General features: G+C 40.6%; 1 protein-coding gene across 2 annotated transcripts in view; it reads right to left on the bottom strand.

The window, feature by feature from the left end:
* Nucleotides 1-24,925, bottom strand: part of MEMO1 (mediator of cell motility 1) — an 80,993-nt gene extending 56,068 nt beyond the window's left edge. Inside the window, exon 1 of one of the 2 annotated variants that reach the window (XM_087823445.1) lies at nucleotides 24,821-24,925. In XM_087823445.1, the coding sequence (XP_087679571.1) occupies nucleotides 24,821-24,881 (61 nt within the window). In that variant the 5' untranslated portion in view covers nucleotides 24,882-24,925. The remainder of the gene's footprint in view (nucleotides 1-24,820) is intronic. The other variant, XM_087823444.1, reaches the window with a different exon arrangement.
* Between the last annotated feature and the right edge of the window lie 223 nt (nucleotides 24,926-25,148).

Below are 25,148 nucleotides of genomic sequence, written 5' to 3' on the forward strand. Positions count from 1 at the left end.
TTTCTAGCCTCTCACTTTAATCAACGCCTCCCCAGCTTTGCCTTTCAATTCTGATGACAGAGGAAAATGAACTCAGATTCATAGAAACCAAGGAGTACACAAACTCAAATAATCTTTCAAATCTTCTGCTTTAGTCCAAAAATTCATAAGAACATAGTAGATGAACAATACAACATCCAGTCACTTCAAAACTCCCCACTTTGGGTTATAATCAGCCAGTTGATACTAGTGAATATGTATAATTTAGTACCAAATCCAAAACATAATCTGTGAAAAAATAAAACAAGTCTGTCTTATTGGAATCGGGACTAGGATAACACTTCCCACAGAAGGTAACACTTCTCAGGCAATTGCTAAAAAATAAAAGTTTCTTATGATAAAAGAAAAAGTTAGAATTTTCATTTTTCACATATTTTCACCACAAAACAGATTTGTAAACATTATCACATTCTCATCTACTCTGTGTAACAGATTTTCTTCTCTAAGAGATTTCACTAACAGAGTCTGATCAGAACAAGTGGATCAGGCCCAGTGTAGTACACCAAATGAAACGTAATACACCTGCATATGTATGAACTAATAGAACAAAAGATGTTAAACAATCTAAGCAGTCACCAAAAACAAAAAAACAAAAAACTGGCTAAATAAATTTTGGTAGATCCGTATAGCAGAATATTCAGCAACTGGAAAACAATGAGACAAAATTGTATGACCCTCTATGGAAGATGTCTTAATTGGAAAAAAAAAAAGAAAGCAAGGTACATAACAGAAGGTAGGTATACTAGCATTTCTGTGTGTGCATATATATCATACATGATTATGCACTGGTTTGTATTTATGTAGAATAACTCGGGACAAACACAAAAGAAAAGGCTAACAGTGATTGCATCCTGACAAGGGAAATAGGAGAGGAAAAGTTGACTTTTCACTGTACATCCTTTTGTATATTTTGCATTTTGCATTATGTGCATGTACTACCTATCAAAAATTAAGTGTAAAAAAAGATGGTGCCTTCACATAACATAATACCATGAAGTCATAAACAACAATACTACAGACATGTTTATCGACATAGAAAAAAGCTACTAAATGCTATTCCAACTAACAACAAACCACTGTTAGACCTAAGACAATACCTAATCTGGGTTATAATAAATAAAACTCAACTGCTGAGAATTGGTATTTGACCAATAGTACATACATTAGAGTAAAAGGATATATATGGACCAATGTGACAAGATTTCTCTGTTAGCAAGGAGGGATTTCCCCTTTTTACTTCACTCCCCTAAGAGTGATACATCCATCACCAAATTTCTGATAGACGGAATCAGACCACATAGAAAGAGTGTAGAAAAGAAAGATTTAGAAAAGAGGAATTTAAAAACCTTATTAATAACTTTCTTTATAATTCTCCAATGAACAAAATGTGAGTTTCAACAGTTCGTGTTTCTCAGGTTTGGTTTGGTTTTTTCTGTCTTTGGTCTAGCAAGGACTTCTTCAGCAATCATTTGCCAGATAATCTAGAGGTTAATTGCTTTTTGAATCAATCAAGTATAATTAATACAATTTTTGTTTTTGTACTTTTGTTGTGGCATGTTTGAGGCCTGTTTCCTTCTTTCACTAAGCACTGGTACTGCATGTGCCAGCTCATCCATCTAAAGAATTGTTTCTGATTTTGCAACCATAAAATGCAAACAAAAACAATCTCAGCAAGTTCTTCCTTGATAACTAGCCAAGAAAACATGCCTAATGTAGCCTGAACGATGGCATGCCAGGTATTAGAGATGCATAAAAGAAAAAGTAGTCAGGCATAACAAACATCAACACAAAAGGCTTTCCAAGGAGTTCTGAGACTGATGATTTAGAGGGAAAACTAAGTTTGGAGACTAAGGGTCACAGTTAACATGGAAGTTGAGCTACATATTTGCACCCACTCTGCCAAACCCTTTCCATATCCCTCTGGACTGTTTTCACTGAAGCATATGTGTTAGTGTAAAAGCTGCCCAAACTGAAGAATACTTGGGTTCTCCCATGCCCAGAAGATTATACCAGAAAAGTTTTGAGAGCCACAACAATGTTCAGGCACTAGCACCTTTAAGAGGCCTTAGACAATTGTCACTGGCACCTTCTTTTGAACCTCAGCAGCCACAAAAATTCAATTAAAGACATAAAAAATCCCTCCCAAAACCATCTACACTTAGGCCAATTTGATAGATGACAGGCAGACACCACTCAGCCAACGTTAATTCTATAAACCAGCATTTCCCAGACTGTGTTAAGTGAAATTAGAATAGGATTTTGTTCCTAAATAAATGGGAGGGGGATGAGTGAAAGAGTCAATGATGAATAAACTTGGGGGCTAGATGAATGCTAGTACCAGTGCCAACGATGTAATTAAGAAAGACCATGAAAGCCCAGCAGGCATGGCTAAGCGGTTGAGCATCAACCTAGAATCCAGGAGATTGCAGTTCCATTCCTGGTCAGGGCACATGCCCGGGTTGCAGGCTCGATCCCCAGTGGGGGGGCGTGCAGGAGGCAGCCGATCAATGACTCTCTCATCATTGGTGTTTCTATCTCTCTCCCTCTCCCTTCCTCTCTCTGAAATCAATAAAGATATATTTTTTTTTAAAAAGAAAAAGACCATGAAGTTTGTTTTATGATGAAGACTGAGTTGGACATACTAAAACTTCCAGGAGACAATAAGGCAACTAGTTAAAGATGTAGAGTTGGTAAAGAGTAAGAGCCTTACCTGCAGAAAAGGGATCGAGGACAGAAACATAGATTTCAGTCATTTAATTAAGGTGGTTAAAGACAAGACGATGGGTAAGAACCATGTGAGTGTGTATGGACTGATGATGACAGCACAAATGGTAAAATTTTAGTCTTAGAATGCAGACACTGGCATATGAGTAACAAGCTGAACCAATGAGGGGAAAAAGGGGTGCAGGGCAAGAGAAAGAGGGAAAATACAGTACAGAGAAGGCAAAGAGATGAAATCTTCAAGCACATTAACAGAATCTGATGCTCTGCAATGAAAAGAAATACTAATCAGTATATTTGGTGATTATGAGGAATCAGTAACCTTAGGGTAATTAGTTTTCAGTGATTAATGGTAATAATTTAGTTTACCATTAGTTACAGACAAGATGAGTTACAAGAAAACGGAGAGAGCAAATGAAGCCAGTCCAAGAACTAAAAGCAGCTGATGTGGCCTCCTTTTTCATTATCTCTAGGTCTCCCAATTTTAAGTCTCCAATACCTCAAACACATCAGTCACTCACTTTGTAAAATATAATCTTAGGCATTTGCAATCATATTTTTATATCTCAACAAAGAAAGCCATCTACTAATGTCATGATAAAGTCAATGTCCAGGCATGCTTTTGGAATTTTATCCAAATAGATACCAAACAACCTGAATATGAAAGTGCATTTTTTGGAAGATAAACTGTTTCTAAGATTTCTCTACACATTCACATTAAACATGTATTACAGGTGTACAATCCTGTAGCTAGCTCTACAGAACTCAAGCCAGTATCTCATGTTATAAAGGAGAGTGATAATGAAAAATACTAGCATCTGGTATTAGCGGCATAGCTTTCATCTAAGGACATCAAAGCAACTTTTAAACATCTATGAATTATGGCCTTTCTAAACTACCGTTTGCTGCAGCAGAATACGAGCATGAACATGATGACATTCTACCCTGATGACACATAAAATATAATCTAAAACATCTGTGATTAATATTCAATACTTACAATAAATGGGTATATAGCAAGAGTTATTTTGGATAATGTACCTCAGAATGAAAAGTAAAATCTTCTCAATCTGAACTTCACTGTCATCCAGAAAAATTTAGAAAAGAACCAGACTAAATATTTTTATTCTATTAAAGATTTGTAATTTCTTCCTATAAACCTTAAATATCTTCCCCCAGCCAAACCATGAAACCATCGCACATCATGTAAACAGTTCCAGGCATCTCAACTTGTGAAGTAATCCTAGTATCTGATTCTGCCTCACTTGGCAACAGAATGCATCTGCAGACTTGAGCTCCTTCTGGCTTCAACTGACACCAAGGGCCTCAGGGCTGCCTACACCCAGGCAGAGTTGACCGCAAACAGCTTCTACCCTAACATCACCAACTCTGCTGATCTCCTGACCTGCAAGTCTCTGACTCTTGCACTGCCTAACAGTAATAGCAGATGTCCATCTCCTAGGAGCAAACCTCCTAGATACCAGAAAGCCACTATTCTGTTAGTGAGCAAACTCTGAGCAGCAATTTTCAACCCGTGTGCCACAAGAATTTGTAAAACATGCAATACCTGATTACTTAAGGGCACTGACCTCTTTTCGCTTAGACTGTCAAATAAAAAATGACGACAGCCAACGTAACAATAGCCATTCAGTGTAAATCAATCAAAAGTATATCTATTTTTCTTGTCAGGTCAGCAAAAAATATAACATTTTTTGGTGTGCCACAGAATGTTAGTAATTAGTTTGTGTGTGCTGTGAGCTGGAACAGGTGAAAACCACTGCTGCAGAGTGACAAAGCCTCCAAACACTGCCTCAGATTAATCACAAAGGAGGCTGCTTTCTTCGCCTTTCATCTCCTTTCATTTCAGACCCTACATTCCAAGCTCTATGCTTTTAACAATGACTTGTGAATGGATACCTAAGATGCTATGTACTTTTCTAATGACTCAATGAAAAGACACATACATGTATTCAGTTCGTTCTGTCATGGCTTCATCTGAAAATTCAGCATTTCAAACTACAAAACAATGAAAAACTTATGAAACAGATGGGCAGATGTAGAGTACCAAAATGTAAATCAACTCAATCTTGTGTTTCTAACTGGATGCAATACAGAAAAATAAAACAATGGTCGTAACAGAAATAGATAGTGAAATCATAAAAGTTCTAAGGGGGTACACTGATTTGTCTTAAGCCATAATAGGAATGCCATAAGAAATAAAGTTTCTCCCATAAAGACCAGCTTGGCAAGCATGACACCTAAATTATGCATTCTCCTGCGACAAAACTCCTTTAACTAAACAAAGCCAGGGTTTGAGGAAAATTCTCATCTCCAGATCTGTGTGACAGAGAACAGACTCAGCAGACAATGTATATACCATAGGGTCTTACTGGGCTCAGTTAAGTGAAAGCCTACCCTCCTAACCCCGGGCCCCACCACCTAGACACACGGGAGAGAACACCCAGACCTCAAGACTACTTAGCTTGCACATCCCTCTGGTGGGTGTCTAGAAAAAGGCAGAAGTGCCCTATTTCATTTCTTCCCCACCTCCCATGTGGGCTGAGTACTAAAAAACAAAGTGTTTTCGCCTAGAAACAAACTATCTCCAGAGAGACTGAAAGGTAAGAAGAAAAAAGAAGCAATGATGAGCAGAGAAAGGAGTCTACACTCTCAAACACATTTAAAACGTGGCAAAAATTAAAATGCTGAAAATAATGTCAAAATATATACATTACAATGACCTAGCATTAGTGGTCACTAACAAACCACACTTCTAAAAATTACTAAAAATATGTACTCGTATATTGAAAATATAAAGAGACTATTAACACTATCAAAAAAGAACCACAATGTCCAGATGCTGGAGTGCACACACAAATCACTTTCTCTTCAAGTGGCCTATAAATTGTGAACAAGGTATTTAACTTCCAGATTCTTGTATAGCTATTTCAATTACTTTATTAAAATGAGTGCTCCTCAACTAAACAGGGAAAAGGAGGGAAATAAAGCGGCAAATGATGAAGCAAATTCTCAGTAAAAGTTTAAAATAGAGTTGAAAGTAGACAAGCTCTCAAGAACAGCACAAACAAGCTAAGCTTAAAAGCTTCCCCATGTACATTCCGAATTCAGAAGGAAATATGCCAAACTTATAAAGAATATATTTTCAAAACTAATATAAGGTGTTCAAGAAGACAGCTCTGATGTATGAATAATTAAATATATCAAATGTCAAGGGAATACCCATTTCTAAAAGCCCACGATATTAATCACTATGAGCATATTCTTGCTATTTATACACACCAACACAAAACACACCTTTTTTCTTACAGAGTTCCAACCTTTCATTTCCTGATTAAATAATCTTAAGTACAAACTTGAAACTTATGAGACAGGATGAACAAAATGAAAATGTTTGTCGAAAAACATTACTAATATTGCATATACAGCTCTTTACCCTTTTTCCACAGCAAGCAATTATTAAGCCCCTTGTACATATAAAACACTAATTACAAAAAAGGTATTAGTGACAGCCATTTCCATCAAACTGCTGATCTAGTGGGGGAAACAGCTAAATAACACAGGATATACACAGCGCTGAGGAGGGATTTAAGAGTTCACAAAGAAAAAGGCTTGGAAGAAAAATGGACTTAAATTAGGTCTTAAAGTAGAGAGAGCCAGAGCAGCAGAAAATGGCAGGGTATCTCCAAACAGAAAGAAGCTATGAACAAAAGCACGGAAGTGGAAATGACAGTTCCAGTTGCGTGAAACAGCTCGCGTGGTTGAGAAGGGGAGAGCTAGAACAAGTGACTCCTTAAAACCTATGTTAAGGAGTCTGCTTGCTTTTCCATGTAGGCAGACAATGGGGAACCACGGAAAGTTCTTATGCTTGAAAATGTGTTTTAATTACAAGAGCAACATATTGAAACACGTGCACTGTATAGTTTATGTAACATGCATGACTAAAAGTTTAATTTTATGTATTTTGGATTTTTAAGATTATCTTGCTTTAAAAAAAGGATTATCTTGCTTTTATTGATTTGACACTATGAAACTCCACAAAATAAAATGTTATACAAGTCAGATGATTTCCTAACATTTCTTTTCAAATAACTGTACATGTTTAATAATCTAGAATGGTAATTTATGAAAAGCCTTGTATGGGGAGCAATATGCAATGGTGGTTTCTAGCTCCAACTGTGGAGCCAGCTGGTTGGAACATCAGCCCAAACTTCGTGACCTTGAACAACCTAAGCCTCAGCTTTTTCACATGGTTGTATTAAAAGAGAAATACAAGTGTAAAAGCCTGACATACAGTAAGTAAGAACACAGTAAATGTTGGCTATCATCATTAAATAAAATCCAGATGCCCTAGCACTAGTTGTTGGCTCATCTGAACTTTGATGAGGATTCACATGTACTTATTTTCTACTTCCCAAACTTCTTAGTGAAACATCCCTGTGTTTAATAAATACCGACTGACTGAATGATATGTAGAAACCAACCATTTTTTACTGTACCAGATAATGAACAAAATAGTAGGCAGACTGTACCCAAGTCCAAAACACAAAATGTCTATGCCCTGGCCAGTGTAATTCAGTGGTTAACGTGGCAGCCTGCGCACCATAGGGCCAAGGGTTCCATTCCTGGTCAAGGGCAGATATGCCTGAACCTCTCTGCTGGACTCTTAGACTTCCACAAAGACTCTCTCAAGGGCCTCCCTACTGCATTCGAGAGGCTGGAGCTGGGACCGAGGTCTGTATGCCTAGTACTTAATGCAGGATGAGCGAGCCTCCTCCTGGATCTCTTGGTATACCACAGCCTCCACAAAGGAATTTTGTTCATGGATGGATGTCAAATTGTTGAGTAGGGATACAGGTGAGAGACATCTTAATTGGCCATCTTGTGGACATCATTCCTCTCGTTTCCTTTTTTTTATTTTTTTTTTAATGGTTGGCACTATTAGAGATGTCCCATCCGCCCCTTTGCCGGCCTCCACCCAGCCCCGGTCCACCCTTCCCTCTCGTTTTCGTAAACCATCAGTGACTCTCTCAGGGTTAGGGAGAGAAACATCAATATGGAAGAGAAACACCAACCAGTTGCCTCCTGTACGCACTCCGACTGCCTCCCGTGCCCAGACCAGGGATCAAACCCACAATTTAGGTATGAGCCCCAACTGGGAACTGAACTGGAGACCTTTCGGAGCACTGGACAATGCTCAGTCAACTGGCCACACCAGCCAGGGCTCCACAGGCAATTTTGTGAGCCAGAAACCCTGCTCTCCATGTGATGTTTAACTTAATCTAGCAAAGTTATTAGTGTAAACTCCTTAGTTACTAGTAAATACAGCCATTACCTTTAAGTTTATGATATTTATTGAGTAACCAAAATAATTTTCTTCCATATAGTCTCATCTATTTATTTAATGAAATTTACAAAATGCCCACTGCATGTCAAGACCTTCCGGTGCTGGGAAGACGGGAATAAAGGAGACAGGCAGGTCGGTGCTCTCAGGAGCTGCATCTGCAGGGAGGCGGGCAGGGAGGACAGAAATGAAGCCCCCGCGGACTGGGTAAGTGCTAAGTGAGAACGGGCAGAACTACTTATTTCATGGCCATTCTAAGTGCAGCAGAGGAAGCGGGAGTTCAAGACACCAGGGCGGAAAGGCAGTGCTGCTGGGCCTGAGGAACACCGGCCGGGAGGAGCCGGGGGAGAGCCCTGGGAAGGGGGGGACACGCGAGGAGGAGCTGGGGGAGAGCCCTGGGAAGGGGGACACACGCGGGGAGGAGCTGGGGGAGAGCCCTGGGAAGGGGGCACACGTGGGGAGGAGCTGGGGGAGAGCCCTGGGAAGGGGGGACGCGGGCCGGGAGGAGCTGGGGGAGAGCCCTGGGAAGGGGGGACGCGGGGAGGAGCCGGGGGAGAGCCCTGGGAAGGGGGGACGCGCGGGGAGGAGCTGGGGGAGAGCCCTGGGAAGGGGGCATGCGGGCCGGGAGGAGCTGGGGGAGAGCCCTGAGAAGGGGGGACGCGGGGAGGAGCTGGGGGAGAGCCCTGGGAAGGGGGGGACACGCGAGGAGGAGCTGGGGGAGAGCCCTGGGAAGGGGGGACACGCGGGGAGGAGCTGGGGGAGAGCCCTGGGAAGGGGGGACACGCGGGCCGGGAGGAGCTGGGGGAGAGCCCTGGGAAGGGGAGACGCGGGGAGGAGCTGGGGGAGAGCCCTGGGAAGGGGACACGCGGGCCGGGAGGAGCTGGGGGAGAGCCCTGGGAAGGGGGGACGCGGGGAGGAGCTGGGGGAGAGCCCTGAGAAGGGGGCACGCGGGGAGGAGCTGGGCGGGGCCTTCACACACAGTGAGCAGGGGGACAGCAGAGACGAGGGAACAGGCAGGGCTGTCTGTCACCAGAAGCTTAACTACAAGACGCTGCCCGGCCGGTGTGCTCAGCGGCTGAGCACCGACCGAGGATCCGGGGGCCGCGGTTCGAAACCCGGTCAGGGCGCAGGCTGGGGCTCCAACCCCAGCGGGGGGCGTGCGGGAGGCAGCCATCGATGACTCTCCCATCATTGATGTTTCTCTCTCCCTCTCCCTTCCTCTCTCTGAAATCAATATATTTTTTAAGAAAATGCTAAAAAAGAAAATCAATGAAGCAGTAATCATTAAGCAGTACATTAACTGATTTAACATATATTTTAAATCCTAAAACATATACTTGTAAAGTAAGCACACTAAGAAATATAATTAAATACATAATTTAAGGCTAACTTTGTCATCAGATATTTGGCAAGTTGCTGGTCAGACCAATAACATAATAATCTAGTCAGATTAATCATTCAATCATTCATAAAGAATTTAGTGAGGTCCTGCTCTGCACCAGACACTGCTCTGGGTACTGGAAATACAACCATAGTGGTGATGTCACCTTCCACTCTGAGCAGTAAATACTAAACTAATAATGGTGATGTCTTCTTCTACTGAGCAACCCAGTTTTCTTCTAAAGACTCAAAGCAATCTATTGCTGTGATTACAATGCTGTGTATTAGAACCATTTTTGCTGTATGGTAAAAATGGAGATTTCTGGGTCTCACCTATCAGCAATTCTAATTCGATAAGTTTCCAATAGTTCCACACTTTGAGAAACAGAGGCGAGGGAAGTGTATCAAAATCACTAATGATTTAAAAATCACATCTCCCCAATTATCCTCTTGAAAATCACGCCAAAATGAACCACTGTAAGTGATGGAAGGAGTATGTAATATGGTGCAGGGTGTACTAGGGTGTGTGTGTGTGTGTGTGTGTGTGTGTGTAGACATTAAGATTGATAATCACTACAATGGAGTGTTCTTAGTGTTATTGTGGGGTTTAATTGCCATGGAAGAAATAACTTCTATAAACCAGCAGTTTTCAAAGTAGCATCAACATATTCCTAGGGAACCCCAAGACCCTTTCAGAAGGTCCACCAAATCGAAACCACTTTCACAATAATTCTAAACATGTTATTTGCTTCTTTTACAGTATTGGCTGTTGCCTTGACGGTCAAAAGTAAGTAGGTAAAAACTGCTGATATCTCATTAGCAGTAGCACCAAACCATGCTGGTGGTCATCATCTTCATTACCACACTCACTGAACTTAAAAAAAAAGTCAGTTGCATTTAAGAATATCTTTAACTACAGCTATAAATGTTACACATTTTATTAAATCTCAACCCGAGTACCCACTTTTTAATATTCTGTGCGCTGAAATGAGAAATAAATGGTTGTCTCAACGGAAGCACTTACACGGCTGAGTTCAAGCCAACCTAGCCACTTTTTTATGGAACACCATTTTTCTTGAAAGAATGACTAACAAATGGTGGTTTCCTTGAAAATCAACAGTAAGTCTATCACATAAAGGAAAACAGCTGTCAATATCTGCTGCTAACTATATAAAAACTCCAGCTTTGAGAAAATTTTGCAAAATTTGTTTCTACTGTCGTGGGCTTAAAAGCTTCCCAAATCAAAGATTTTTCTGATGAGAATGGTGATATTAATAAATGTGATTCCTTGACAATGAATAATGAAATGTGTAAACATTTGGAAGATCTGTATAACCCAAGGAACAAATATTTTCCAAATGACTAATGCATGGTGTTAAAAAATCCTGCATGGATGAAAGATCCATTCAAAGTAGAGGATAGACCAACTGGTTTTAATGAAAACAAAATATGAAAACTTCATTGCCATGATTTCAAATTCCACATTACAATTAATCTTTCCAAAACTGCTTTAGATTGTGCTAACAGTTTCACAGGCATATTAAATATTTGTAACTTATTGTATGTCAACTGTATTTCAATAAAAGCTTTTTTTAACCACCACTTGGGTTTTAGTATAGCATCAAAGAAGGACATCCACAATTATGTGAAAAGTCTATTAAAATAACTCTGCCCTTTTCCAACTACATATCTGTATGAGGCCAGATTTTCTTCATAGGCTTTGAGTAAAAGAACCTATCACAACAGAGTGCATGCAATAACAGCTATGAGAATCCAGCTGTTTTCTATTACGCTAGACATAAAGACAGTTGCAAAAAAAGTAATAAATGCCAATCTCACATTTTCCTTGTTTTGGCAGAGACAGTGATTTCCATTTAAAATGAAAATGGGTTTATTATTGTTATTTTTAAGTGACAGATACTGATAGATATAACCTATGTAAACAAAAGCTCTTTGGCGTTATCAAGAATTCTAAAGAATGTAAAGGGATTCTGAGACTAAAAAGTTTGAGAACTGCTGAAGCCCAGCCCGCATGGCTCAGTAGTTGAGCATCAACCTAGGATCTGAGAGATCGAGGTTCAATTCCCAGTCAGGGCACATGCCTGGGTTGCAGGCTCGATCCCCAGAAGAGGGTGTGCAGGACACAGCTGATCAATGAGTCTCTCATCACTGATGTTTCTCTCTCTCTCCCCCTTACTCTCTTTGAAATCAATAAAAACATTTTTTTAAAAAATGAAAGAAAACAACTGCTAGAAACCTAATAATATTTTATTATTTAGCTATTTAACTCTGGGTCACCTTACAGAATGCAGGCTAACTATCTTCCTTTGAAGTTCCAGAATAAGCAATAACCAAACAAAAGGATGTGATAGGTAGAATGACTGTTATAATATGAAAATGTCTTCAATTATTAAATTTGTTAAGTACAAAAAGGCAAAGAACAAAACAATTATATAACATGCTATTTGCTGAAAACAGGGAGGAAATTATATCAGATGCACGTGTGCTTGTATATGTATAAAAAAACTCAGCTGACATTCAAGAAATTAATAAAAAGCAACCACCTATACGGGGAGGGGAATATGGAATACTCAGAACAGTACAGGAATGACACTTCTCAATGAATACCTTTAATTTTAAAACATATTGAATATATTCAGTTTTTTTAAATTTAATCTAAATCTAATTTAATCTATTTAGAAAATAATTCTAAACCATTATTCAGCCACAATTCAAATATATTTTTAATTTCTAGGTTGCTCTGATCTCCGGGGGGGGGGGGGGGGGGGGGTGTTGTCTTACCCTTTTTATAGGCTCTGAGGCAAAATAATACTAAAAATATTTATGCCAGAATAAGCATTGGTAAATGGGAGGTCTAGGACACAAAACAAATAGTAATGAATAAAGAAATAAATTTAAAAATATTCAAGTGAAAACAACAGTTCTTTTATTAACTTTTTTATACTTAGAATATGTCACTGGTGGAATTAAAAACAAAATTGGATATTGCAAAAGAAAAAAAAATCAGTGAACTTGAAGACACAAAGAAATTACCCAAAAGGAAGCACAGAGAAATTGCTGAACTGTGGGACAATATTAAGCTATCTAACATACTTTTAATTGGAATCTAGAAAACAGAGGGTGACAGAAAAAATATCTGAGTTAATATTTTTCCAAACTTGCTGCAAACTATAACCTGCATATCCAAGAAACTTGGTGAGTCCCAAACAGGATAAGCTCAAATTATTCAAAGACACATGATATAAAATAACAGGAAAATGGTAATAAGTTTTTTTAAAAAATCTTAAGGCAACCGGAGGAATAAAGACACACTGTATTCAGAGGGTACGAATATTTTAAAAATCACAGACTTCTCAGAAGCTGTATAAGCCAAAATACAATAGAACATTTATGAAGTGCTACAAAAAAAAAAAAAAAAGTAATGTCAACATACCAAATGAATTCAATGCCTACCAAACTACCTTTCAAAAATGGGGTAAAAAAAGCTATAGTAATCAAAACTGTGTGGTACAGACAGGCTGAGCAATGGAAAAGAACTGAGAGTCCAGAAATAAACCCAAACATTTATGTCCATTTGACTTGAACATTCAATGGGGAAAGAACAGTCTCTTCAACAAATGGTGCTGAGACAACTGGATATCCACATGCAAGAGTCAAGTTGGACCCCAACCCACCCCACATACAAAACTTAACTCAGGATGGATCAACAATCTAAATGTAAAAGCTAAGACTATAAAACTCCCAGAAGAAAATACAGAGGCAAATCTCCATTATCTTGGATTTGCCAATGGGGTTTTTTTTGTGGAGTTTTTAAATATATCTTTATTGATTTCAGAGAGAGGAAGGGAAGGAGATGAAGAGACAGACACATCAGTGATGAGAGAGTCGTTATTGATCTGCTGCCTGCCACACTCCCCCCACTGGGGATCGAGGTCACAACCTTGGGCATGTGCCCTGACCGGAAATCGAACCACGATCTCCTGGATCCTAGGTCAATGCTCAACCGCTGAGCCATGCTCGGCTGGGCCCAATGTTTTTTGTGGGGTTTTTTAGATATAATACCAAAGCATGAGTAACAGAATAAAAAAAAATAAAACTGAATTTCATCAAAATTAAAAACTTTTATGCATGAAAGTATTACCCAGAAAGTAAAAAGATAATCTATAGAAATGGTAGAAAATACTTACAAATCATGTATCTGATAAGGAATTCCAGAAAATATAAAGAATTCTTACAACTCAATTAACAAAAACACAACACAATTCAAAAATGGACAAAGGATGTGAATAGATATTTCTGTTCAGATGATGTATTAGTGGCCAATAAGCATATGAAAAGTTGTTCAACATCATTAGTCATTAGAGAAATGCAAATCAAAACCATAGCGATACAAATTCACACTCAGAATGGCTATTACCAAAATAAGTAAGTGTTGGCAAGGATGTGAAGAAAGTAGAGCCCTTATGCAATGCTGGTAGGAATGTACAATGGTCCAGCTGCTCTGACATTCAGTTTGGTGGGTCCTCAAAAAGTTAAACATAGAATTACCATATGACCCAGCAATCTGACTCCGAGATACCCAAGAGAAGTAAAAGCAGGGAACTCAAGCAGACACTTGTACACCAATGTTCATAGCAGTATTAATCACTAAAGCCAAGAGGTGGAAAAAACCCAAATGTCCATCAACGAGTAAATAAATAAAATATGGTGTGTGTGTGTGTGTATACATTAAAAGACAAATATTATGAGTCAACTTAAATGAGGCACCTAGAATAGGCAAATTCATAGAGTAGAACGGTGGTTAGAAGGAGCTGGGGGAAGAGTCAACAAGGAGGTTAATGTTTAATGGGTACAGATTTTCAGTTGAAGATCAAAGAAAACATTCTGGACGTGGATATTGGTGATGGTTAAAAATAAAGTGAATGACTTAATACCACAGAAGTGTATTTACAAATTGGTAAAATAGTAAATTTTATGTTATGTATATTTTATCACCAAAATAAAAGTGTCTTTGTGTATCTGGAGCCCTGCCGGATAGTTTATGCTAACAATGTGATTGATGGTGAACTGGTTGTGTTCTGGTACCGCGCTGTCTGTCCTGGGCCACACTGTATCAATATGACCTCTGCAGGAGAGAGGAGGGCTGGAGACTGAATACCTAAGGTGCTGCTCCATGCCTACAGGACTGACCCCCAGTAAAACGCCTGGAACCAAGGCCAAAGCGAGCTTCCCTGGTGGCAGGTCTTCATACTTGATTCACACAGCACTGATGGGAGATGAGCGCTGTCCAAACAACTTCACTGAGAGAGGATAGAGGGACATTCCCACCTGGTTTCTGCTGGACTCCACTGCATGCACCTTTTCCTTTCCCTGATTTTAATCTGTATGTTTTCTCTGAAATAAATTTATCTATCAGCATAACAGCTTTTCTGAGTTCTGTGAGTCCTGCTAATAAATCATCTAACCAGAGGTGGTCTCAGGGATCCCTGACACAGATGAAAACGCATTTACCATGTAAATATTAACCATAAGAAAGCTGGGTTGGCTTTATTAATATTAAACAAGAAACACATCAGAAGAAGAAATATTACCAGAAATTAAAAGGTACATATATAATGATAGTCATCAAAAAAACATAATCCCAAACATGCACATCAAATAATAGAGATTCAAAATACATGAAACAACAAGTCAACAAACTAAAAGAAAAAAAAAAAGACAATTCCAGAATTGTATTTAGAAATTTCAACACTGCTCTCAGGATTTGACAGAAATAATAAATGGAAAATCATTAGGAATGTAGAAGATTTAAATACAGTAACACAACTTAACCTAATTAACATTTAGAGAGCATTCCACCCCGCAACTACAGAAAACATGCATTATTTTCAAACAAACACGGAACACTTACCAAGGCAGACCATGTAATGAGCCATAAAACAAGTCTATTCTTAGTTGTCTAGGCCCAAAGGAAAAAACCAGCTGCAACATTTCCTAAACTTATTTGACCATAAACCCTTTTTGCAAAGGTTTCTCTCCAAGGACTACTGTTTCTCAGAACTTTTGGGAAAAGCTATGCCACCCATTTTCAACACCTCTTCCTATTCCTCCTCCTGTGACTATCAAAATAAGGGACTCAATAAAAATATCCTTTCCTAGACTACCAAACCAGAATTAGTCAATCATATGAAGTACATGCAAAAAGTTCTAAGGCAGGCCCTGGCCAGTGTGGCTCAGCTGGTTGGGTGTTGTCCCGGGCATCAAAGGTTGCTGGTTCAATTCCTGGTCAGGGTACATGCCCAGGTTGTGGGCTCCATCCCCAGTAGGGGGCATTCAGGAGGCAGCTGGTCGATGATGTTTCTCTCTCCTTCTCCCTTCCTCTCTCTCTAAAAATCAATAAACTGTTCAAAAAAAATCTATTTTAAAAAAGTCCTAAGGCACGAATAAGCTTGACATATCTGGAGAACAGCACGGGAGCCAGAATGACTGGAAGAGCATAAGGATAAGGGTAAGTGGAAGGAGATGAAATCAGAAAATTAAACAGAGGTCAGAGCATGTAAGACCTTCTAAGCCTTGGTGAGGATTTTGAATGTAATTCTAAGTATGATGGGAGGTTTTTGAAAGAAGATTATTATCTTATTTACCTTGTTAAAGAATCTTTCAGGCGGCTATGTAAAGAACAGAAACTAAGCAGCTGGTTAGGAACCTTTGGACATAGCATGAAAGATGACTAAGGCCAGAGTGGCTTAGACCAGACATAAGTGTGTTTGCCAGGGAAAAATGCCCAGGCAGATCTAGATAAATTGTGTTCAGATGCCTTAAAGCATTTTCTTTTCTTGGATCCCAGGACATCCCCTTCTCCTACTCATTAAATACTTAATCTGTTTCCTTTGCATGATCACCCTCACCTGCCCAACCTCTTCAAGTTGGAAATGTTTGAAGGCCCAGTAACTGAACCTCTCTTTTTTAGCTACTCTTATTCCTACGGTGATTTTATCCAGACACTTGGCTGTAAATATCATCTATGTAATGATAATTCAATTTTACATCTCCAGTGTAGGCCTTTCCCCTAAATTCTAAACTGATACATACAGTTGACTACATAGTAAACATCTCAAACTTTAAGAAAAAACAAAATTGAGCTCCTAACCTTCCCCTTCCAAATGTGTTTCTCTTAAATCTTCCCTCAGATAATATCAACTCCAGTACCACAACTGTTCAGGGATAAACCTTAGGAGATATCCAAGACTCCTCCATTCTCTCACGCCCCACTTCCACGTCTGTCGGCAAATCCTTTCAGCTCTACCTTCAAACTATACCCAGTGCCCAGCCGGGCATGGCTCAGCGGTTGAGTGTCGACCTAGAATCCAGGCGATCAGGGTTCGATTCCTGGTCAGGGCACATGCCCGGGTTGCAGGCTCAATCAATGACTCTTTCATCATTGATGTTTCTATCTCTCTCTCTGCCTCTCCTTTCCTCTCTCTGAAATCAATAAAGATATATTAAAAAAAAAAAAAACTATACCCAATAACCAACCACTTCTTACCCAACCCCACTGCTATGACTCAATCCAAGCCATCATCATCTCTCACTTGGATTACTTCTTTCTTTTTAACTGGTCTCCTTGGTTCTGCCCTTGCCACTGCCTTCACCACTCCCCAACTGTAGTCTACTCTCAACAGAGTAGTCAAGTGATTCTTGTAAGTCTAAATGAGATCATGTCATCAACTGCTCAGAACCTTCCATGGCTATCTCACGTAAGTAAAAATCCTTACAATGGTCAAGACCTAGTACAATGGTCAAGACCTAGTATCATCTGACCACATGTTTGTGCCTCCACTCCTGGGATTTACCTCTTAACCTCCTATCAGACTACTCTGCCCCAGGTCACTTCACTCCACCTTCAATGGACTACTTGCTGTTTCTCAAATACTCCAGATCTGCTCCAGTCTCAGGGCCTCTGAACTTGCTGTGTCCTCAGACTTAAAGTTATCTAGCCCCTAAAGTAATCTAGAATGCAAGCCTGTTCGTTCACCTCCTTCAAGTCTTCACCCAAATGCCATCTCAGGGAAGTCTTCCCTTTCCACACTATTGAAAATTGCAAGCTTCTCACCCTTTAACTGCGAACACCCTGGCTCTGTTTTATTCGCTTTGTAATGCCCTAGAGCCTCTATTGAACACACTGCCTATTTTACGTATTTACCTTACAGTCTGTCTCCTCCAACTAGAATGTAAGCTCTAGGGATTTTTGTTTCGTCTCCTGCTACATACATACCTCATCCCTAGAGCAAGCAGTACCTTTCACACTGAACTCCGGTTGTTCCATACTGAAATAAGGCCTCTCCAGAAGTGCCAGGTATGTTAGGCCCAATACACATTCTGGGACTAATCTAATTAAAATATACCAATTCTTTTGTCAGTATTTATAGTATATGAATAATATTCAAAATTCATAAATGTTTTTAGTTATGCTTTTATTATTTTATAATCTAAGCTACTTACCTGACAATTACAGATTGCTTACTCATTCCAAAACAGTTCAACTTCTTACTCTGGAATTACTATAAACAGAAAGAACAGAGGGCTTCAGCTACAAGGCCTAGGTTCAAATCCTAGGTCCACCACTTACCAGTAGTATGACTCAGGCGATTTAGCCTCCTCTTAGCTTTTCATCAATAAAATACCAAGGTGGGGGTAAAGACCAGCCTGCCTTACCTATCCTGCATCTAATCATAATATTATTGTGAAAATAAAAAATGTATGAGAAAATGCTTTATAAGCTCTAAATGATATATGAGTTAAATGTCCACACTGTACTCTGGAAAAACCTGAATGGAACAGAAAAGTTCAGTGTTTGGGGCAGCATATCTCACCATACCTCCCTGCCGCTAACACTAAACTCTAATTTTGGAGTCAGACTGGCTCTTCCACTTACTTGTACTTCAAACAAGTTACTCAACCACTCTGAGTCATTGTTTCCACACCCATAAATGGATATAATATCAACCCTGTAGCATCCTTTTGAAGATGAAAGATTATACGCACACATATGTAATGTACCTGTAGAATACAACATTTTCATTTGTTGCAGTTTTGTTCTTCTTTCAAATGGAGAAAAACCCAAAGACAGATAATATAAACTATACCTCAAGATAGAAAGTTAATTTTAACTTGGAAATTGCATGTGAAAAGACAAGAAGAAAAGTGAGAAAGAGCTAGAATTAATCAAACAATAATTTCAACAGTTTTCCTATTAAATTTGTTCTTTCCTTCTTGCGTTTCTCTAAGATAAAATAATAGGATGAGCTGCAAAGAAAAATCAACATATGGAAAACCATATTTAGTATTCCAAAAAAGTTCATTTCAAAACTAAACACTATAGCCCGGCTAGCGTGGCTCAGCAGTTGAGCATATACCTACGATCCAAGAGATCAAGCCCAAGTTGCAGCTCGATCCCCAGCAGGGGGCATGCAGGAGGCAGCGAATCAATGACTCTCTCATCATTGATGTTTCTATCTCTCTCTCCTTCTCTCTTCCTCTCTCTGAAATCAATAGAGATATATTTAAAAAATATATAATAAAATAAAAAACTTTGATTCACCAAGACACCAAATCCGGAAAGAGCTAACTACAAAGTAGTAGGTACTTGCAATAGATATATCTAACACGATTGTATCCAGAATATAGAAAGAGCCCTAGCTGGTTTGGCTCAGTGGTTAAAGCGTTGGCCCACAGACTAAAGGGTCTTGGGTTCTATTCCAGCCAAGGGCACATACCTCAGTTGCAGGCCCAATCTCTGTCCCTGGTCAGGGTGCATGCAGGAGGCAACCATCGATGTGTCTGTCTCACATCAATGTCCCCCTCTCTCTCCTCTCTCTCTGAAAAGCAATGGAAAAAATATCCTCAAATGAAGATTAAAAAAATAAAATATATAAAGAGCTACAAATCAATATGAAAAAGTAAACAGTGTAATATAAAAGGGGCAAAAGACTGAACGCTTCAATAACAGAAATCCAAACGGCCAATCAACATGTTGTCCCTAATATGAAAAGGTACTCCATAAGTCATCAAGAAAATGAAATTAAAACAACAGTGCAATACCACTACAAACCCTTCCAGAATAACTAAAAATAAAAAAGACTGACAATACCAAGTATTGACAAAAATGTAGAAAAACTGGCACTCTCATACACTGCTGGTGGGAATGTAAATTTATAAAACAACCCTGCAAAAATTTAACAAAATCTACTAAAAATGAACATACCATATAACCATAACTATGACCTAATAATTCCACTCTAAGATATATACACAAAAAAATACATGTTCACCAGGTAAGAATATACAAAAATGTTCATAGCAACAAAACTATAAATAACCCAAATGTCCATTACAGTAGAACGGACAAACTGGCACAGTCACACAGAATATATGTATACCATCTCTGTACACCACAGAATACAGCAGTGAGAATGAACCAACTACAATACAACATGGATTAATCTCATAATGGTAATGTTGAGCAAAAGCAGCTCAAATAAGATATATCAGCATATGGCTCTACTTATACAGAGTTCAAAAACAGACAACAATTTTCCACAGTGTTAGAATACAAGGAACACAAGGGTGGAGTGAAAATTGCTAGACTGATATGTTTCTTGAGCTGGGTGCTGATTACATAAATGGGCTTATTTTGTGAAAAAAGTTCATTGATATGTGAGTCATACTTCTTTAAAAACCTTACATTAAATGAGGTGCCCAAATGGTGGATCAGAATTTCTAATCCTTTCTTATCACCAAGATTTTTCACCCATACTATGGTCAGAGACTTAAATGAAACAGTCCTGTATCACCCCCATTGTTCTTCAGGATTAAACATCAATACCTCTGTCCATATCTACCATATGCCAAGCACTCCGACATTCATTTATTCAAATACTTACTGCCTAACTACTATGTATAAAACCTGAGCTGAGTATCTAGGGTACAAGAAAATGAGGAAGATATGGTCCCTGGCTTAAAGTTTTAATTTTAGAGAAGACCACATACACAAATTACAAGGTAAATAGATCGAGATAAGCACAGGATATTATGGGAGCACAAAGGAACATCAAAAACTGTCTGGGGGGAAAAAGGCATCAGGGTAGGCTTCTTGGAGGTGATAACACCTGAATCTTTAAAAGGTACATAGGAGTGACCTAGCCAGGTACCTCAATTGGTTGGAGCATCAACCCTGTATGCCAAGGTTGTAGGTTCCACCCCCAGTCTGGGCACATACAGGAGTCAACCAATGAATGCATGGATAGGTGGAACGAGTCAAAGTTTCTCTCTCCTCCCCCTCCTTTCTTCTCTCTCTTTGAAATCAATCAATAAGATTTTAAAACAATAAAATAAAAGGTGAGTAGGAGCTATTCTGACAAAGTACATTCCAACAGAGGGAACAGCTTTGGCAAAAGCACAGTGATAAGAAACGGTACAGTGTATTTAAAGAAACAAAGAACAGCTGCTGAATGTTGCTTAAGGGAATAAAGGCAAGAACTGGGATGGGTGGGGGGGAAGTGGCCAAAGAGATAGAAATATGCCAAGTCACGAAGGGAGTTATTAGGCCTTAACCAATTGGCTAGATGGGACAGTGAGGTTTATGTAAAGAAATTATGTAGTCAGATAGACTATTCAGGGAGCAATGCAGAAGATGGAGTTAAGGGGGATAAGGCTGGCAGAAAGAAGGCCGGTTAGGAGGCAGTTATAACTGTCCTGTAGGAGATAAAAAGGCCTGAAATGATGAGATGCAAGCTATAACAAATCTGGAGAAAAATACAAAGTACAGACACATTATGCCTCTGGTCTAGAGATCACACTGTGAGAACCACTAACCTACACTAGGGGTTAGCAAATTTTTTTCTGTAAAGGAACAAATAGAAAGGATACTGGGCTTTACATATAGTCTCTATTGCACTTCCTGGTTTCTGTTTTTTAAACCCTTTAAAAATTAAAAACCTTTCTTAGCTAGTGGTTTTTGTGGGGTTTTTTAATCCTCACCTGAGGATATATCTTTCCATTGATTTTTAGAGAGAGTGAAAGGGAAGGAGGAGCAGGACAGAGAGAAACATCGAAGTGAAAGAGACACATCACTGGTTGCCCCTGGCACCATGTCCCGACCTGGGCAGGGGATCAAACCCGAGATACTTGCCCGAGACTGAGAATCTAACCCTCAACCCTTTGGTCCAAGGGCCGATGCTCTAACCACTGAGCCGAACCGGCCAGGGCTGGACTTTATTTTTTTTTAAAGGCAGCAGGAGGGATTTGTGAGCACAGTAAGTTTCCTGATCCCTGCTATACACCCATAAAGAAGTGAGGATTAACCTTCCTAGAGATTAATTTTCCTAAAATGCTACGCTAATATTAGTTCCCTACTCAGACACTTCTCCATTGGTCCTGATGGCCTCCAGAGTAAGTCCAATCCCTGTGATGCAGCATCCATAGACATCTATGCTCTAACTCCAACCAGGCAGATGTACTACACCCCTGTGAATCTTCCATTCTTATTAAATTGACCTACTTATATTTACCTGCCTCTGTATCTTTGTGGCGTTCCCCCATGATCTTCCTTCTTTCCAAAGCTACACAAATACCCTTTCTTCAAAGCACAATTTGAATCCTACACTGAAGGGATTCCATCTCCTCAGAACTCCTAAGAGCACTGTCTCAATTACTGATATTTACTGGCTGTCCTGAGCTATTGCTTACTTCAAATAAACTTTATATTCTTGAGGGCAGGGAACAATTTATACTTCTCTCTAGCATATAATAAGGGATAAATATAAATGAAAATATATGTGTATATGTATGTAACATATGTATACATGCACTTCTTTTCTAAACTAGCTACTAACTGAAGCAAATGTGATTTCACCCTTACCTTGCATCAGTAATTGAACACTTTAACTCCATAGACAATCTGAATGCCACAGAACCACAGAATGAACATCTACAAGTACATGACCCTCCTATCACATGGTTTGAGGACTAGTTTACCAGGGAAACAATAATAATACACATAGAATTTTTCCAATGGTCAATGTTATCAATAGAGGTACACTGGGATAATATTAAATACTTAAGTTACTAGATCAAGTCAAAGTTTACTACCTATATTTTCACTTAGTTTTAAAATGCAAAATAAGATTTTACAACTAAATTGCTTTAACATCACCCTTAATTATTACTCAAATTTAAAGTCACATATACATACACACATACATACACATATACAAAAGCCATGTACAGTCTGAATTTTTTTTTAACAATAAAGTTCTCTGTGACAAGTCACATTACCAAAATGGCATTAGTGATTTCATTCATAATTCAGGAAAGACAATATATTTTAAAATTTTAAGGAAATAGTCCATTTTAGTTTACTATTGAAAAATAGCTATAATCACAGAACGTTTCAAGCTGGATTGATGGATTCTTCCTCTATTTGAGATCACCGAAGAAGTTTTTTCAAGTTCAAAGCGTGAACAACTGTGCCTTATTTTACTACACAAAGAACATTCAAGAAGCTATAAAAATTCCTCCAAAATCATTTGTCCACATTTCAATGCCAACTACAAAGAAAGTTTAAAACATTTATAGAAAGGTATAAAAAAACAAAAGCAAAAGAAATTAACCAGAAGATGGCTATGAAAGTGAATACTGATACTTTTTAACTCTTCAAAACACACTGAATAAAGTTTAGTATTAACAACCCTGAAAAGACTATTATTTACTGATAAATTTAATATTCATAATGCACTAAAGGAAGGACAAACCCAGGAACCAGGGACTCCCGTTTCTCAATTCCTGTTTGGCCACTGGCTTAGTAGTCTTGGGCACATCCCCGTATGTTGAACAAAAAAGCTTAACTGGCATTCTAAGGTTGTGAGAATTGATGAAATGTTTATGAAGTACTCTAGGGCCATGAAGGAAAGCCACTGTAACCACTAAATGTCATTTAGTTAATACAAAATTGTAGCTACCTGTTAGGCCTGCAAATCCAAGCGTAAGATTCTTTTGTGTCTTTTTAACAGAACAAATCTTCAGTGAGTCAGTAAAGTGTGTGTATTTAATGAGCTAGTTTAGCAACCTCAGAGAAATGAATTTTCTTCCAAATCTTTGTTTTCCCACAAACTCTGTCACTATCCAACCCAACTATTTGCAAAGGGAGACATGGCCTGATTCACATTACGGTTACGTCCAGTTATTGATGAGCCAATACCAAATAACTGAAAACTATTAGGAATCACAGTGGAACTTCGTTAACTTACCAGAAATGTGAAGCCTTAAAGTAACCCCAGAAAACAGTCATCCTAAGAAGAGCTTTATTAAAGGGAAAGTCCCTACACTTTTTTAAAGAGCTGGAAAGTGATTTTAGACAGTGTGGACATCACACTAAATCCGCTCAAAACCTAATTTGTTAGGTCGTTCCAGAACCTGCGCGGTTTTGAGTGACGAAAGCCTGGCGAGGTTGCTCAGGAGAAAGTGCTGATGCCACCTCTCCCGAATGCCCCGCTCCTGAATGACAGTAACAATGCGAGCACTGACAAAAGAGCAGGGAGGCCACCCCGAGCCTGGCTTAGCAATACTTCCACCCTACCCCCCACACAGAGCCACACACCCCAGCCAAGGCCCTCCCCTTCCAGGGCTCACGCGCGCAGACCTCGTCTCCAGTTTGGCAACGTGGGAAAGTACACCCCTTCGCTCCGTTCAGGACGGCTGAGCACTCGCGGGCGGGGGGACCTGCCGCTCTCCACCCGCCGGGGGAAAGGGGACACTTCCTCCCGCGGCCGGGCGCAGCGGCGGGCGACGGCGCTCCGGGAACTCCCGGGCCTCGGCCGCCGGCGGGCGGGCGCGGCGACCCTCCCTCGGCTAGAGGCCGAGCGTCTGGAAGCGGGGCTCGGGCGCGGGGCACGCCGCCCTCCCGGGGGTGGCGGGCTCGGGTCCGGGAGCACGGGGCGCACATTCCTTCCTCGAGCCCGGCCCCGAGGGACGGCGCGGGCGGCCGGGTCGGCAACTCTCCCTCTCGCCCAACTCTGGGGTGAGCGCGAGGGCGGCCGGGCCGGGCTGCCCGGCGCGATGCCGCCCGGCGGGGAGGCGGCGAGGCCGGCCTGGGGTCCGCCGCCGCCCCACGCGGTCCGCGGCCGGAGGAGTCCGCGCCCGGGTCCCTCCCGCCGCCGCGGGGCAGGGCCGCCGACCTCGGCCGGCCGGGCGCGGGGCCAGGCGCGGCGGCGGCGGGCGGCGGGCGGCCTGGGGCCCTACCTGAGGCTGTGTACCAGCTCCCGGCGTGACTGGCTTCCCGGCAGACCACTCGGTTGGACATCTTGGTGCCTGTGCCGCCTATGGTGCACGAGGATGAATGAGGAGGCGGCGGCGGCGGCGGGAGCGGCTCCGCGAGGGGACGAGACGCCGCGGGCCCGGCCCAGGAGGAGGCGGCGGCGGGGAGGGGATCAGCCCGGCCCAGGAGGAGGAGGAAGAGGAGGAGGCGGCGGCGGCGGCCCAGCGGGAGGAGGAGATGGCAGCCGGGGCGGTGGCGGCAACAATCAGCACAAACTCCGGCGACCGCCGGAAGATGGGGCCCGCGGCGGCG

Source organism: Miniopterus natalensis, chromosome 13 (assembly GCF_054644295.1).
Source record: "Miniopterus natalensis isolate mMinNat1 chromosome 13, mMinNat1.hap1, whole genome shotgun sequence".
Lineage (NCBI taxonomy): Eukaryota > Metazoa > Chordata > Mammalia > Chiroptera > Miniopteridae > Miniopterus > Miniopterus natalensis.